At 35.6% G+C, this 18,632-nt stretch overlaps 1 protein-coding gene across 3 annotated transcripts in view; it reads left to right on the forward strand.

The window, feature by feature from the left end:
- The window catches only part of USP34 (ubiquitin specific peptidase 34), a 181,468-nt gene that overhangs the window by 30,074 nt on the left and 132,762 nt on the right, over nt 1–18,632 (forward strand). For all 3 annotated transcript variants that reach the window (XM_080920351.1, XM_080920352.1, XM_080920353.1), the window contains exons 4-10: nt 1,348–1,398; nt 1,526–1,675; nt 6,498–6,565; nt 10,075–10,267; nt 12,126–12,187; nt 15,281–15,362; nt 15,448–15,540. In XM_080920351.1, coding sequence (XP_080776477.1) covers nt 1,348–1,398; nt 1,526–1,675; nt 6,498–6,565; nt 10,075–10,267; nt 12,126–12,187; nt 15,281–15,362; nt 15,448–15,540 — 699 coding nt within the window. The remainder of the gene's footprint in view (nt 1–1,347; nt 1,399–1,525; nt 1,676–6,497; nt 6,566–10,074; nt 10,268–12,125; nt 12,188–15,280; nt 15,363–15,447; nt 15,541–18,632) is intronic.

The following is an 18,632-nucleotide window of genomic DNA, read 5'->3' on the forward strand; positions in this document are numbered from 1 at the left end:
TTTTTAATTAATTAATTAATTAATTTTTTAATGTGCACTGGTGTTTTGCTTTCATGTATGTCTCTGAGAGTGTCAGATCTTGTAGTTATCAACAGTTGTGGGCTGCCACGTGGGAGCTAGGATTTGAACCCGGGTCTTCTGAAAGTGCAGTCAGTGCCCTTAATGTCTGAGCCGTCTCTCTAGCACTGCATGATCCTGTTTTTAAATAGTTTTGATAATCAGGTTTTGATCATAAGTTGTGGTTTTTTTTGTTTGTTTGTTTGTTTGTTTGTTTTAATACTCATGTATATAGTGTTCTGCCTGCATGTATGCCTATAGGCCAGAAGAGGGCACCAAATTTCATCATCTATGGTCATGAGCCATCATGTGGTTGCTGGGAATTGAGTAACTTAGGACCTCTGGTGCTTTCTTTTCAGTGCTCTTTTCAGTTTGTTTTTCTGATAGTTTCTCTAAAAGTGGGTGTTTATGCTACCATTTACTTACCTGATCTATGAGTATTAGTTGAATTTAATTTTGTTAGTAGTTTCAGTGAATGTGATTATATATAAAACTTCCAGCATTTCTCTTGATACTTCTTCAGACTAAAATATTTAAAAGATCATCTGCAGGTCTAAAGCAGTTCATATTTTAAGCATTGATAAATACGGTTTACCTTCCATAAACATTATATTTGCTCAGATGGTCACCAACGAGTGTGCTTTGGGTAGTCAAATCTTATATATTGGAACACATAACCTCTGGAGTACATCTGTAGAGAATTCCAGAGTGTAGTTTGGAAATCTCTTAATTTATATTAATAAGAACCACCCGACTCTTTTGAAGTGTGCCCCCCAGTGGTAATGATGTGCTAAGCAGGCACTCTACCCAGCACAGAGTCACCCTGGTTCTTAAGGAAAGCTTACATTGTCTGAATTGTTTTTAGTTGAGAAGGAAAAATAAGCCCAGTGTGGTTATGCACAACTACAGTGAAGATAGAGACAGCAAACTTATGAGGTCAAGGCCATTCTGGGCTTCCATAGTGAGACCCTAGCTCCAAAAAAGGGGGGGGGGGCAAGAAAGTTAGGGTTATGGCTCAGTGGCTCAGTTGTAGACTACTATTGACACTTGCCAGGCACTGTGAAAGAAGCCTGGGCAGAATGAGGGAAGAGTGTACAGCTTGTACTACAGGAAAGGGTTCTGGAGAAGGCTCTAAGAACACCTGAGAGCTGAGTTACTGTCACTTCAGTAGGGGATGGTGCTGTTGATGGTTGTCAGATACACTTCCTAGGATTTTAGAAGATCACTGTTAGAAATTGTATGCTTTTAAGATCACCATTTAATAACGGTCTAATTTTTTTTTTAAATTAGGATATATCGACACAAGAAAGTAACATATTAGGGGCATTCTGTGATATGAATGTAAGTATCTTTTATATTCTAAGTTTTATGGAATATGTTTGGTTTTCTTTTGTCTTTTGAGTTTTTGCATCTGTGATTCAATGTTGCTAATAAACTGAAATTGAATTCTAATAAATTGTTTTTATAGGATGTAGAAGTACCCTTGCATTTGCTCCGTTATGTCTGTCTGTTTTGTGGGAAAAATGGCCTTTCTCTCATGAAGGATTGCTTTGAATATGGGACTCCTGAGACTTTACCATTTCTTATAGCACATGCATTCATTACAGTTGTTTCTAATGTAAGTATTGTTTGGAATTATTCTTGAACTTTTTAAATATAATATTCTGCATTTCAATGTCATGAACTTTTTTTTGTCCAGAAGTCACAGGTTTTGATTAATTTGCATGTGTAATAATTTTTTGCATAATTTGAAAACTAAATATGTAAGTCTATATTAAGAAGGTAATAAAATTATGTGAGTAAAATTAGTCACCTATTAAATTTAAAATAAGTAAAGGTTGCCCTTACCTTTTTTATATAAAGTCAAAATCTTATATAAAGTAAAGCCTTGTGTTGAAATTAACCTTTGTCTAGGATTTTGTCATGGGAAAACGTTCTGCTTTCTAATGTTTTGTGTTATTTAAATGATACTTATCTACTTCACTATTGAAGTATGCATGATTTCCCTCTGCATCACATATGATGATGTAATGGTGCTTTCCCCTTTATACTGTCAGCACTGTGAGGCACAGTGAAATGTTATCAGAGAAGTAATTTTATTATTTGTATATTAAGCCTTTAATAACTTACTGTGGTTATTTTAGAGTATAGATGAAGTTAAATGCAAATTAACTAAACCTAAACTTTTGTATTATTTAAATGAAATTTATATAAAATAAAAACAGTATATGGAAAGTCCTTGGCCAGTATTGTGCTGCATTGTTTCCAGTGATGACCTCTACCAGTGCACGCTGGTGTTGCTCAGATATATTTGTGTGCCTGCCTGTGTCTGTGATTTCAATAAATGATTTTTACCAAGATCACTTTTATATCCATAATTCCATGGCTTTTATATATGTTGAAAAAGTTTTAATATAGAAAAGGTGAATATAGCATGTTTCTTGTGTGTACCATTTCGACTTTTTGTGCATGTTAGGCAAGGTTTACTGAGACAGTCTTGGCTGGCTCCTGACTCTTAGAGTTCCTGTTGCCTTTGCTTTGCCTGGACATTGCTGGAATTTAGGGTCCATACCATCACACTTAGAGCCCCCTTTGATTTATAGTTGGATTTTAGTTCTGAATTTAAATGTTACATGTTTTTATTTTAGTTTATTTTAGTTTAAAATGTTAACTTTTAATCTTAAAATGAGAATGATAGTGACTGCCTTAGAGGATCCTGTAAGATTAAATTAAACAGTTTGACAGTGAAAGCAATCTTGGTCTGGAAAGATGTGAGGTACTTGTGGCAGGCATGATGGCCTTCCTTACTGTCTTCAGATTTCATAAGGTTGCAGGAGGCTTTGACTCGTATGCACATGCGGTGGCATGCTGGTGTCTGTGCTCAGTCAGTAAAGATCTGAAAGGAGACTCAGTGTAAGGGTGGTATAGTAGCACCTGATGTATAGATAAGCACTTAGAAACTGCTTGTTACTCCTTTTGTCTATAAAGTATTTGGCCGTCAGTCTAATTTTGCCAATAGAAGTTCTTCCTGCCTTAGTTTTTCCCTTTAAAAGTTAATGGAGAGGATGTCTACAAAGCAGGTTTGAGTTCAGCGTGGGCCACATGAGACTTAAAGTACTTGAGAAGCAGTTTATCTAAATAAAACAGACAAACATTAGAAATTTTGACTTTTTAAAAACTTTTTTGGTACTTTGATCCTATTTTTTCCGAAGTATATAAGTAGACATTAATGATGCTGGACATAGAGACACACTTTTCTTTAATCCTTACACTGCAGAGGCAGATGGAGTGTGAGTTCAAGGACAGTATAGTCTACACAGTGAAATCTTGTTTCAGTTTACTAAACAGTGTCTTTTGTAAATTTAAATAGATATTGTAAATTTCTTGATTTTGTGGGTGCGTCACGTCCAGCTGGAACACAGTAGTTTCTTCTGTTAGGTCATTATATAAAACTGTAATTTGTGTTTCACTTTGTTTTTTTTTGTTTGAAATGAGTATTGTTTAACTTAGTTTGACCTCAAACTTGCCATGCCCCTGGCTTACATGAACCATTCCTGTCTATCCTCATCACTTTTTTAATGCATTTCTTTCCTTGAGGCTTGTTCCTATTTGGGAATTTACATGAGCTTTCACATAGAATAAAATAAGGGGTAAAGGAGCTCTTTCCCTATAAAGAAAAACAATAACTTCCAAATTCTAATATACATGATCTAACATAGATAGACTGGCCTTAATGAGTCCTTATTTCTTTTAAAGTATAAATCATATGCCCCATAAAAATAGTTATATTCCTGGGAACTAGATTAGTATGTCTATTTTACAGTAGTTCACTTTTCGGGAGAAGTTGTGGAGGTGTCTCGCTGTGAAGCTCTGGCCTGGAAATCAGAGATTTGCATACTCACATTAAATGTGTGCCCCAATAGGCCCTAGTACAGTAATGGCTCTTTGAGTAAAAGTAGCTTTAGGAGTGGTGACTGTAATCTTTTAGAATTTAAACTTATAATACTAAGTTTGTATCACAGTAAAACTAGTGTCTAGAGTTTTAATTACCAACACAGAAAGAAAACTAAGAAACTAATAATAAGGATGATGATGGTTATTAATATTATTTGGAGACAAGTGTCTATGTAATCCTGGTTGTCCTGGAATTCGCTTCCAGGCTGCCCTCCATCTCAGAGATCCACCTGCCTGTCTTTCCCAAATCTGGATTAAAGGTTTTCAGTACCAGTCTGATGGTTAGCGCATTTCTATTTTTGTCCAAGCAGCCCACTTGTACATATCCTTTCTTAGATTTAGCCACACAAAGAAAAGAAACTTAACAAAAAATTATTATTTTCTGCTGTTACTTTTTTAAGTCTTTAGGAAAAGTAGCATCCCAACATTTATTATAGGTCACAGATTGGAGTATTAGAACATAAAAGAGGAGGCTTGTTGACCCACATGGTAGTTTATCTTCTCTTTTAGGTTAAATTTGGTTCTAGGTATAGTATTTTTTCTTTTGTTCTTAGCTCTTTTCTGAAAATTTTCTGTGTCAAACTAGGAAGACAGTAAACTTTACAAATAATATGCCTTCAAAAACAGTGCAGTTTATTTTACTGAGTAAAAATAATGAGATGGAAGCTTATCATGGTGGACAGGACAGAACAAACTGGACACTGTGTTCATACTGATCTGGCCAGGTTGGTGGGACAGCCTTTAATCCCAGCACTTGAGAGGTAGAAGTAGATGAATTTCTGAGGTGAAGGGCAGCCTGGTCTTCATAGTGAGTTTCAAGCCAGCCAGAGATATTACATAATGAGATCCTGCCTCTCCCACCCCCTTAACATTGTATTTACAAGTGGAGGAACAGAGGGTTTTGAATATAAAAAATCATTTAGGATTATGTAATTTCACATATCTACATGCCAGATCAGACAATAGGTTGACAGTTTTTGTTTTGTTTTGGTTAAGAATTTTATTTTGCTACTTCATCAAAAATAGCTCTGTTATAAGCTTTGGAGAACAGAGAACATTTTCCCACTATTAGGGAGACATTTAACGTGTAGTTAGAGGTTTGCTAGAATTTTATTAGCACAAAGAGTTAGCAAAGATAAATCTGAAAAGTATATTCATATTTAGTATCATCCTTTAGTTTGTTTTCTATCGTAATTTCTGGAACTTTGTAGGAAGTATTGCTTTCTGGACAGGCAAACACAGTCAGTATCCATGCCATATATATATATATATATATATATATATATATATATATATATATATATATATATATATATATATATATATATTTTTTTTTTTTTTTTTAAGAGCCTTTGAGCTCATTTTGTATCTTTGTGCTTTGAGTCACCTTTTACTCTTTGCACATAAACCTCAGTTGGTTGCATTTAAGCTTCACTTTAATTTGGCTTAATCTTTACATTGTTCAGTATTTTATACATGGGGGCAAATATTTCTTTAAAAAATTTTTAGGGCCTGGAGAGAAGATTCAGAGGGTAAAACACTTCTTGTTCTTGCAGAGGACCTGGATTTGATTCCCAGCACCCACATGACAGTTCACAACTATATATACAACTCCAGATTTAGGATGCACATGATATATACAGGCATACACACAAGCAAAACACTCATACACATAAAGTAAATAAAAATTTTTTAAAATTTTGTGTGTGTGTAGGAGAATGAGCTGTTTCTTCAGTTCCTACTTTGTCTATGTATATATACATATTTTTGGTCACATATATATGTATGTGTGTGTTTGTATGTATGTATATTTTGTTGATACAGGGTTTCTCCCTGTAGTTCTGACTGCCCTGCATCACTGTGTTGATCAGGCTTCCCTCAGAGACCCTTGCCTCTGCCTTTATTCCAACTACTGGGGTTAAAGATATGCACCTTAATGCCCTACCCTGCATGTGTTTTTCATGGAAGAACTCTTGTACTTGTACCTTATAGTGAAGTGCTGCAGCTTTGTGGAAGGTGTATATGAAATGGGGAGGAAGGACTCACTCCCCTAGCGAGGTGTGGCAGATGAGCACTGAGGAGCGTGAAGTGGTGCATGTTGCAGCCAAGATCATCCTCTTATAGGTTACTGATACTGTAATGCGCGTGCAACTGTGAAACATAAATATCTCACATGAATATTGAGATAACTAGAAATCATGTAACTTAATATGTTTTAAAATAAAGGATGAGAAGGTTTTTTTACAAAACTCGTTCAATATAGGAAGAAAGCGTGGTATTGTATGTATTGTATACATGCTATTGTATAAAAATTAGATTAATTGATGGAATTAATTTTTATAGCTTATCCTACTCATAATTTATAAATATGTGGGGTTTTAGAGGAAGTCAAATGTTAATTGATTTGCTTTAAATTAATTGGAAGACTCTAAAATGTCTTACATTTTATTATACTTTTTTTTTTTTTTTTTTACATTTACTTATAGATTAGGATATGGCTACATATCCCTGCTGTCATGCAGCATATTATTCCTTTTAGAACATATGTTATCAGGTAAGTATTCTGAATTTCTTTAATTAAGTAAATCTATAATAATACTATTAAATAATTTATAACAAGTTTGTTGCTTTTGAAAGACCCTTGCAGATGTATCCTATAGGGAAGATTTCAGTTTATAAATAAGTATGTAGTAGTTTTCATGCATGTGTATACATTTATATTTGATATTTACATTTTGGAAAATTATTTATTCTTGTATTTTACATGTGAGTTTAGGAAGAACTAAACAGACTTATTATGGTTTTACTGAGTTCATTCAGTAAGTAGTTTTAAATATTATGTTATAGAACAGCTTATTTAGAAAGTAACTTGTTATGGTATATAAGAAATCACAAGTACATAGGGTAAATATGAGGAAAGAAATAGGAACAGTAAGAATAGTGGACTATAACTTTAAGTACTGGGTGGACTAAAGCCTGCAGAGATGACTCAGTTTTGAAAAGCACTCTTACAAATGTGAGGACTTGAGTCCATATATAGACTCAGGCTTGAGAATAAAGGTTTGTGGGTGAGAAGGTAATTGGAGACTGATACTTGGAAGCTCACCCCACCCTCGAGCCCCTGACCCTCAGCTTATTTAATGAAGATCTAGACAGCGAGAGACCTCCTTTTAAACATAAAGTGAAAACACACACACACACACACACACACACACACACACACACACACACACATATATATGAACACACAAAAGTTAAAATTTGGGAATGAGAAAGGTCTTTTTGAGGTGGAAGTGATTTTGAGTTTTATTGTTAGCCTAAGAAGGAAACCTAAGTTGATATGTTGTATAGCTTAGATATGAACTGAATTTAATTTTTAAAAATTAAATTAAAAATTTGGAATTCTTTGCAAGTTTTCCTCATTTGTAAAGTTCTGAGTGTTTACTTTTTTCTTGATACTGTTGGAGGTGTTTCAGAATGTCAGAATATCAGCATGTCTTGGGTGTGCTAAGTGCCATACAAGTAAAGTAATAAGATAGGAAATAGGAAAGCTTAAAGGATGTGAACCAGCTAATTACGTGCTATCAAGGTTATGTTCTAAAGGAAAAAACTATAGGGCAAAGACTCGGAGATAGTCTTGATCAGGTGATGTGGAGTGGGTGGTGTGAGCCTGTCGTGTAAGAAAGGAGGTATGTTTATGATGTAAGGTGTACTTCTGAGTAAGGGCGGGTTACTCAGATCCTTTGTAGGCTACTGGCAGGATTTGGATTTACCAATGTTGCAGATGAGTCATAATAGTTTTTAAAAGACCAACTTGGCTTTTCATAAAGTTCACATTTTAAATTTTATAGAGAATTGATGAGAAACTAAGGGACCAATTTAAAAGTTCAGTGCCATGTTGTAGATAGAAATTCCATTAGGTATACCCAGATTATTGACGGCTATATTGAAAATAGATACACTAAGTGGAAATAGTCACTGAGACTAGCAGTGATGTGGCTGTATGTATGGAAGAGGGAGCAGTGCAGGGCTGTAGAGATGGCTCAGCGACTACTGCACTGGCTGCTCTTGCAAAGGACTTGGGTTTAGTTTTCAGCCCCACATGGTGGTTTAATTCCAGTTCCAAGGGTTCCAGTGCATTCTTTTGACCTCCATGCGCACCAAGCATGGGCATCTTACATATACATACATGCAGGCAAAACATACATAAAACGAGTAAATATAGTTTTAAAAAGTTTAAAAAAAGAAAAAAGCAACATTACAGATGACATAAATACCCACTCCTCTCAGAATGTTTGTATGCGCTGGATATCATTAACAGTGACACAAAAGACTGAGAAAGCTTAGGTAAGACTTTGTACTGCTTTTGAGTCATTAATGTGACTTTCTTCTCAATTAGAAGCTCATTTAGTTGTCAGCAGGAGGACTGGGGATTTGACAGGGTTTGCATTCGGATGCTCTGTTCAGATATAAGAAGTAGGAACAAATTCCTAAGTCTCACTGATCAGCTGGATTCAGGGAGCTGGATTTAATTTCCATAACTGTTTGCAACAGGCATAAAAGTGGTGCTCAGACATTCAAACAGGCAGAACAGATGCATAAGATAAGTAAATATTTAAATAAATAAGTTGATAGATAACTAAGTAAAGGTGATACTGAGAGCAGTTGAAGAAGATATCCCATATTGACCTTTGCTCTCTATACACATGTGTGGTTATGTGCACACAGGCACATAAAACATACACCACACTCATACACACATGGAAACCTCTCTCAACCCCATTGTCAGCATAAGTATTCAGAAACTAGTAGAACAAATGAGGTCACTTAAAGAGAAAAGAAAGGAAATACAGGTGAGTCTAGGGTTAAGCCTTGTATTAGTTGCTTTTGCTATGTAAGCAAACAACCCCTGCCTCATACTTAGTGTTTCAATGTAAGGGGTGTTTATCATTTCTCATACTTAGTAGGATAGATAATTTAACTATTTGGACTGGCGTGGCTTAAACTGAATGGTTGAGGATAACCTTGTTCTGTGGTTATCCTAATTGGTGTTGTGAAATAGGATACTCATTCATGTTTGATAATTGCTTGATATTAGTTGGTTAGTCGGAGTTTGTTCTTTCTTGAGGTAAATTTGCGTCTCTTCTTTTAGTGATGGGACAGTTTGTAACAGTAGAGGGCAAGATCAGCAGCTCTAAGCTTTCTTATATCAGATATTTTGTTGATACCTTCTTGGCAAAAGTAAATTCTGACAAAATCCAGATTCAGTGGGGTAAAAAAATAGATACCTTTTGATGGGAGCAGTACTGGAGTCACATTGTAAACACTTGTAAGCTTAGCATTGAGAGGCACGTATGACATCTTTACAGATGCCAAGGTGTTGAAAGGTTGGATAACAGAATTAACAACCACAGATGTGAACAAAGTCCTAACAATTTAAAAAAGAATTCATGTTTATAGGTTTTTAGAAGGAAAACAAAAAACTCCAGTGCTTTGAATGCTTACCTTAACAATGTTTGCCAGTGTTTAGGAAGGAAATGTGCTATTTCTTATAAAGTCAGCTGGTAGTGACTAAAACTGGAACTGTAACTATGACAGATTTTAGAGAGTGACAAAGCATTATGGAGCACCAAATGATACATGACTTGGATCTTTACAATTGTGAGGTCAAGTTGGAATCTAAGCAGTGATACAGTTTTACAATTACGAGGTTTTTAAAGCATTAAGTAAAATCGTTTAAATTGCAGCTAGCTAACTGTCTTAGTGGATGGAAGTACTTGAAGTCTGATGTCCCAAGTTCTGACCATTGTGACACATGGAAGTGGCAGTAAGAACCAACTCCATAAGTTGTCTTTTGACCTCCACACCCATGTTGTGGCACACTCCCACATGCCTACACACATAATAAATAAATGTAAAAATTTAAGTTAAAAGTAAATGTAAAGATTCCATGGACTTGGTACCTAAAATGGAGATTTGGAGCAAAGGAATGTTTGTGAATTTCTGTTGGGATTTTCGGAAGTGTCTGGTGAGTTTGTGTGCTTTCTGTTTTTCAATTATTAGGTATTTATGCAAGCTCTCTGATCAGGAGTTACGACAGAGTGCGGCTCGTAATATGGCTGACCTAATGTGGAGTACAGTGAAAGAGCCATTGGACACAACACTGTGCTTTGATAAGGAAAGTCTAGACCTTGCATTTAAGTACTTTATGTCACCAACTCTGACCATGAGGTTGGCTGGATTGAGTCAGATAACAGTAAGCAATGTTTCTTTTTGTTTTGGTAACTCTTTTGTTTGCTTGCTAGACAAACATAATAATGATCCTAGAGAAGGACTTTTATTATGCTAGGCTTAATGCATGGATTATTTTGTATTGCCTTCACAAGTAATTTCTGTATTTTCCTTACTTTAAAAATGAGATCTATAAGGACTAAAGAAATGGCACAGTGGTTAAGCACATTTGCTGTCTTTGAGAGGACCTGGTTTGATTTCCTTCACCATATATAGGCTGACAACTCCAGTCTATGGCATTTGATGCCTTTTTTATGGTGATGCATTTATGGATATGCAGGCAAACACTCATAAAATAAAAATAAATCTTGATTTGTGCTTTAGATTTGTTTGATCTATCAAATGAGATCAGGGTCTCATCATTGCTACAGTTGACTTTGTATTGCTCACTCAGCCAGTGTTTCGCTGTGTTGTTGAAGTTGGTCTTGAATTCCTGCACCCAGGCGCCAGCTCGCTGCTTCACTTTGAGTTACACAAGTGTGCCAGCATACCTATTTCCAGTTTTTTCTTTTTGTGTCTGTATATGTATGTGGTGTGTGTGTATTTATTCACTCATTCATGTGTGTGAAGATAGAGGTTGATATCTGTGACTTCTTCAGTTGCTTTCTCTTTTAAAGTATGCTTTTTTTTTAAAAGATTTATTTATTTATTTTATGTGAGTACACTGTTGCTGTTTTCAGACACACCAGAAGAGAGCATCAGATTCCATTACAGATGGTTGTGAGCCACTATGTAGTTTCTGGGAATTGAACTCAGGTCCTTTGGAAGAGTAGTTAGTGCTCTTAACTGCTGAGACATCTCTTCAGCCCTCTTTAAAGCTGTTATGAGACCATGTTATGTGGTGGTCCCAGACCAATCTGAACCATGTAGCCAAGGCTTGTTTGGAACGCCTGACTGATCCCTTCTGCTTGTCATCTTGGCTGCTGGTATTGCAGGAGTGTAATACTACATCTGGCTGTTTTTAAATTATTATGTTACTATTGTTTGTAAAAAAAATCATGAATTTGATCCAAGTTTTGGCTGGATAGCCCAGGATGTCTTTAAACTTAGGATTTCCTGTTTCTGCCTCTTGAGCGCTTAAATCACAGGTGTGCACAATATGACCTGTTTAATGGTTCTCATCTCATCTGCATTTATGACAGTGATTTAAGAAAGAAAAGTATTGGCAGTGATTATAAAGAGTTAGTTTTCAGGCAGAAGCCACAGTTCATTGAGTAGCAGGTCATATTTCACTATATCATCAAGTACTACTTAATGTGGGTGAATCATAAAAACCTGTGTGTTTGAATCTCTTGAGGTGGGGATAGGTGAGGACTAATTGTTGGATAAACAGCGTGCTGAAGACAAGCAGTTGATTCCTTAGATCGCATGTGCTTTCAGTTCCCTCTGCGCCTCACTGGCTGTACTTCTTTCAGAAAATCTAAAGTGCCCTGGCTTACTTAGGCGCTGGGTTTGTAAATACAGAAAGTGCTTCTGGCATTTTTCTCAGATAAATCTCAAGCCAGTGTGGCTCAGAAGCCCTTGCTGAGACCTGTCTATCGGTAGATGGTGTTCTCACTAGATTAGATTGACCTCTTTTTCTTTATTAAGGTTTATTTTCTTGAAATGTGTTTAATGAAATAAAGCACAAATGTTTCTATTGTAATTAATTTTAGTATTTAACAAGATAAAGTAGTATGTATACTCATGGTTTTATGTCTTCCTTTTTATAAATGCAATCTTATCAGCTGTGTTTTTATATATGTAACAGGTTTGTTTCTTGCCACTTGCTAACAGTTTTGTTGTTAAAAGGAGAAACCTTAATTTCTTTTCTTTACTTTTAGAATCAGCTTCATACTTTCAACGATGTGTGCAATAATGAATCATTGGTATCAGACACAGAAACGTAAGTAGGAGTATTAGTTAATCAGGCTTATATGTTTAAAAAAAAAGACTGTACCCTTGGCTATCCTGGAACTCACTGTGTAGACCAGGTTGGCCTCAGATCTGTCTACTTCTACCTTCTAAATACTGGGATTATTAAAGGTGTGTGTCACCATGCCTTGGCTGAAGTATACCAATTTGTTATTGTTTATATACAAATATAGTTGTGACTTCATATGGTTTGAAGTATTTATTGGAAATTTTTACCTTGTGGCTTCAATTTGTCTGGAACAATATGTTCAAACTTCTTCTTTTTTTAAAAATAAACTTAAATGCTAGAGAGATGGCTTAGTGGTTAGAAACAGTTGCTTCTCTTCCAGAGGTCCCATGTCAGTTGATTGGAGCCACCAGTAAGTAACCACAACTAAAGATGTTAAATGCTCTTCTGGCCTCCATGAGCAGCATTGTGCATGTGTCATGCACACATACACATCATCCCCCCTTCCAATGAATATATGTTAAAAGTTCTTTAAGAAAAAAAAGCATCCTGGAGCTGGAGAGTTGGTTCAGGGGTTGCGAGCACTTTCAGATCTCTGCTCAGTTCTCAGTGCCCTTTTGGGTGCTTCCCACTGCCTGTAACTTCATTTTCTGGGAGTCAGCACTGGACTTTGACAGACATGCACTCGCGCACGCACGCGCGCACACACACACACAGAGTAACCTGGACTTTCACAGACATGCACACACACACACACACGCATGCACGCACACACACACTAACCTGACAAAAAGCTCAAATACATGCAGCAGAGATGGGTATGGTTGTATATGCTATAATTTTAACATTGGTAGGTAAAGGAAGATCCTTGAATTTCCCAATAAATGTGAGAAACAAGGAGTAGGCGCACACACACTAAAGCCATAATAAAATGTTAACTTGGCCACTACTCAGCTCTAATAAACAATGCAGTAACAAGTAGACATTTCTCTAAACTATAATGGCCTTCAAACTTACTACTCATTACCCATCATGAAAAATGCCATCATATGTTCCAAAGACTGGCACATGAATGAAGCTAGCAACTTAAAAGTAGAAAATATCCATATACTAATCAAAGTTAAGTAGAGAAAGAAAAGTATAAACAATGTAATGATATTTAGCAATAAAAGTGCAATATTAATACAAGATAAACTTAATAAATGGATAGTGTAGTATATTGGCATGATATAATACTATTAGGGAATAAATACATACTACTACTTAATGTACTGATAAATATATAGAAAATTTGAATTATTGGTTCTGGAGAGATGGTTCAATAGTTAAGTACATGTTTTTTGTAGAGGATCTAAGTGTGGTTTCCAAACGCACATTGGGTGGTTCACAACTACTTGTAACTCCAGCTTGAAAGAATCTATTGCTTTCTTTAGTTTCCTCAGGCACTAGGCACACATCTTTTATCTACACAGACATGCCCACTTATTCATAATAAAAAAAGTTTGATTAATTTACATCATGACACAATACTATTCAGCATCTAAAGAGAATAAAACCTAGTGATAGAGGTCTTGCCCTGTTTAGTTCATACCACAAAAAGCAAAAAGGATAGGATTATGAATATAAATTACAATATAAGTCTGGCAAATAGGCAACGTATGGTATTATGACGTAAATAAAATAAAATCAAGCAAACAAGGAACTGTAGGGCTGGGAAGATGGCTCTGTGTGTTCTGTGCTGGGCATCCAATTAGAGTACCAAATGGGCCTTGCTGGAACCCCAGTGTTTGGACGGCAAAGATGGACATTCTTGGAACAAAGTAGGTGGCTAGAATAACTGAATTGGTGAGCTCTTGGTTCAGTATACTAGATAGACAGCAGTTAGGTAAGACACTTGGCATAAACCACTAGGCTCCACACATGTTCACTCTGTATATGCAAACATATATCCACAAAACACTTAAATACAAATGCAGCACAGCACAGTGCAGGCATAGAAAATACTGAATGAAAGCATGCACACAGGCCATAGTTTCAGAGCTTGGATATGCTTGTATTTCTCAAAGCGCAATAAAAAATAATATCATGTAGTCCTGTTTTATAAAATGTCTGTAAATTGATAAATTCTGGAGACAGAAGTAAGTCAACTAGTAGACTGGACATGAGAATAGGGATTGACTTGCTGCAAACAGGGTCTTTCTGAAGTGATTGGAATGTTTCTTAAATCCACTGAAACATGTCATTTAAAACAGGCAAATTTGGTATTTTAATTAAAATCTTAATTAACATTTTAAAAAATACTCAGTTTGGACTTCAACAGTAGTCATACATTGTATTTTTATTTGCTCTAATTTTCTCACACTGTTACACTATTTCTTACCAGTATGGGTCATCTTTATCTATTAGTTCTTAAAAGTAAAGTTAAATGTTCATCTTAAAAAATGATTCACATTGGCCCAAAAGTAAACAAGCAAATTATTTTTGTTTTGCTTTTATTGAGACAAGAGACTGTAGCTCTGGGTCATCCAGAACTGGTTGCTTTAAAACACGAGGACCTCAAATGTAAGGTGATTCCTGGTTCTCCTAAGTGTTAGGGTTGATATATTTTTTAAATTAATTTCATATATTAAGAATCAAAAGTTGATTTTATGGATCATTTCTATAGTAGATCTACACAGAAATAATTAAAATATGTTGGCAGTATTTTGTTTTTCTTTTCACTTTACAATTAAATGCAAATGATTTATGTCTTCATTGATGAATTCTTCATCAGTCTTAGGAAGAAGACATGCAGTTTGTCCTTGGGTACAGTTTGTTATGTGTTCATCTCCTAGGTAATGACTTCCTACTGTGCTTAATTCCTTATAGGAGTGGCATTGGGATACCTTTTCTAAGTACCACCGTGGAATTAATTCATGGACACAAAGTTCTCATCTCAGGAGTTGGTTGTGTTACCTTCAAGGAATATGATGTTTGTTACATTTCAGTTTAGTTATGATTTTAGTACTATAAAAACTCTTCTATAATTCTTTTATAACATATGGAAGTTTTCTGTGGTGTCTTCCTTTTTTACACATGGGAAAGTGCTTTAAATATTTTTCAATCATTTGGTTCTAGGTCCATTGCAAAAGAACTTGCAGACTGGCTTATTAGCAACAATGTAGTAGAACATATATTTGGACCAAATTTACACATTGAGGTTTGTATACAATTGGCTTTTTTAAAATTATATAGAGAGACTTAAAAAAAAAAAAAACTAACTGTACCAAGTTTTTCTCTTCTAGATTATTAAACAGTGTCAAGTGATCTTGAATTTCTTGGCGGCAGAAGGACGACTGAGTACTCAGCACATTGACTGCATTTGGGCTGCAGCACAGGTAACACTGGCATTTCTTATTTACTTATTTTTTTAAAATAATGCTTCAAATGCTACTGTTTTATAAAAGGAGACCAAGATCTGGGGAAGATGAGCCCATGTGTTCTTATGTTACTGATAGAATATAGGATGTTAGGGTCATTAGAACTGAAGGATCACTCAGTTTTAATAAAGAGATATTTTTCATTTATAAAAGGTCAGTCAACCTTTATATCATGATACTATGACTGTTACATATTTTTTCCTCTGGTAGCTTGCCTGCCTTCCCTCCCCTGCTCTCTCTTCTCCTGCTGTCCCCTCCCGTCCATATCAAGGTCTTAATATGTAGCCCTGGGTAGCCATCCACTTCCTCTCTTGCCTACTGTTGGGATTACTTTCACCAGCATGTTTGGGTGTGTGCTGTTCATTTTTTTCTTTAACTTTTGAGTTACTCTGTATCCATCTGCGTGCTTCAGAACTCTATAATGTAAAGGTGTATGTTAGCATGGCTGGAGAGGTGGCTCAGAGGCTATGAACTTGCTACTAGAGAACTGATGTGTTGGTTCCCTAACCTATGTCAGGTGGCTCACAAATGTTTGCTGTCCCTGTTTCAGAGGTTCTGACACCCTGTTCTGGCTTCTGAAAGCACATACACTACCCAAACAGAAACACACACACACACACACACACACACACACACACACACACACACACACACAACAAAAATCCAGTAGCCATTCCCTTAGTTTCTACATGCTGTTTGCCCTAAATCCTAAATGCAGGAATACCAAAAGTATTTGGCACTTTCCATGCACCTTAGTCTTTGAAGCAGCTTTTCTTATCTTTAGTGCTGTCAGTTCTATACGTAGCTCACTATATATATATTTTTCTCTTTTGTTTTTATACATAATGCATGCCAACAGACAGTGTTTTAGTTCTTGTTTTGCTTTTTTTCTTTCTTTCTGAAAACATTGCTGTGTAGATTAAGCTACCCTGGAACTAAATTTACTTAACTTCCTGAATGCTGGGATTACAGGCTTAAACTAACAATATAAAACCAGGGATCTATTTAGTCAGCCAATCTGTCAATCTAGTATGTCATTGTATATTATTCAAAAGATTTATTTTTAATTTATATATGTGTGAGCCTGTATGAATATGTATATATACCATATGTGTTCAGAAGTCTGTGGAGGCAAAAAAAAAAAAAAGAGAAAAAAACCCCAAACGAGCCCAAAAACATTAATAGTGTCAGATCTCCTAGAACCAGAATTATAGGCAGTTGTAGGCTTTTGTGTTCATGCTGGGACCTGAGCCAAGGGACTCTGCAAGAGGAGTATGTGTTGTTAATGAGGGAGCCATCTTTCTAGCCAGTTAATATTCTTTTTACAACTATGATGTGCCTTATTTAGGTGGAAAATAATCAGTTCCCACTCATGGACATATTTTTTCCTCGTTACTCTATTATAAAGGAGAGTTAAGAGAGTACCTGATAGTTATTCCTTGCACAAAATTTCTGTGTAGGGCCCATTCCTACTGAAGTAGAATTAATCCACGGAAGCAGATATGTGCTTTTCTGTTGAGTACTAATAGTACTAATGCCACTTTTTCCTTAGTTAACTCTGTGTATTCTCATTAAGCTTGATTTTTATTTTTATTTTTTGCAAATTTGGTTGATGAGAAGACATTAGTATTTTATTTTCCATTAATTGTATTATGAATGAAGTTGATTGTTTTTATTTTCTGGGAATATCTGTTTATAGTCTCTGATGTTTATTAGTTGCCTTGTTTGAATATTCTTTTTAAACATTTGTGGGAGGAGGCACACATACTATGTATGGTACACGCATAAAGTTCAAGGAGAGCTTGTGGGAGTTGGTTCTTATCAGTTGTGTCTCAGGAATCAAACAAGATCTCACTTGGTGGCAGATGTCTTTACCCATTCTTCTTAGTGGCCTGCCTGTTGATTTTGTGTATGTGTGTTTCATGTTCAAGTCCAGTGTCTCCTGTATCTAGTGTTCTCTAAAGTGATAGTTGTTTTTAAACATTTTTAAAAACAATTTATTTTTATTATTTTAGTATGTACATGTGTGTCTTGTGTGTGGATAAATGCCACATGATTGGTGTTCTAGGTAGCTACAGGCTTTGGAGTCCTTGAAACTGGAGTTTCAGGAAATTGTGAGCTCTGTGAAGTGGGTGTTGGGAGTAGATCTTCCTTTCTCTGGAAGAATAAGTCCTCTTAACCCCTGAGCTGATCTCCATTTGTAAACATTTTATTTATCTAAACATGCAGAATAATAGCATTCATTTTAAAGTTTGTGATTTCAAGTTTGAGACTGAATGTTTTTCTGGTCTGTGACATTTGTGTCATAACATTTTTTAATTATCTGGATAGTGTTTGTATACACCTTTAATCTCAGCAACCAGAGTCAGAGCCTGGCAGATCTCTGAGTTTAGCACCAGCTGGGTGTACAGAATGGCTATACAGAGAAACCTTGTCTCGGAAACCCATAGTAAATAAATAAATAATAAATAAGGATAAGCTGCTTATTCCTCTAAGATTCTAAAACAATTAAATTGCCCTTTAGATTTTTCTTGTGTACTTTTTGTTAGCATTTTATATTTTCATCTTGGATACAATTGAAACTTAGCTTGGTTTAAGGAATCATACATAATCCATTTTTTTGTCATTTTATGTATTTTCCCCAGTTTCATTTTTTCAATAACTCATCCTTTTCTCAGTGACCTGAGGTACCTATTTATTTAACTTTGGTTATTTATGTAGTTGTGGTATATACCAGGGATTGCTAACTTTATGGTTTCTTCTTTCTATCACATTCACTTTCTTACCTAACTTCTGACTCCCCTTAGGGCAGTGGTTCATAACCTTTCTAATGCTTTAGCCTTTTAATAATACAGTTCCTCATGTTGTATTAACCCACAACCATAAAGTTATTTTTGCTTCTACTTCATGACTGTAATTTTGCTACTGTTAAGAACTGTAGTATAAATATGTTTTCTGATGGTCTTATGCTACCTTTGAAAAAGGGTAATTTGACCTCCAGAGGTGTCTTGACCCACAGGTTGAAAAACACTGCTTAAGGGTCTTTTCTA

This window comes from Micromys minutus, assembly GCF_963924665.1.
Source record: "Micromys minutus genome assembly, chromosome: 1".
NCBI lineage: Eukaryota > Metazoa > Chordata > Mammalia > Rodentia > Muridae > Micromys > Micromys minutus.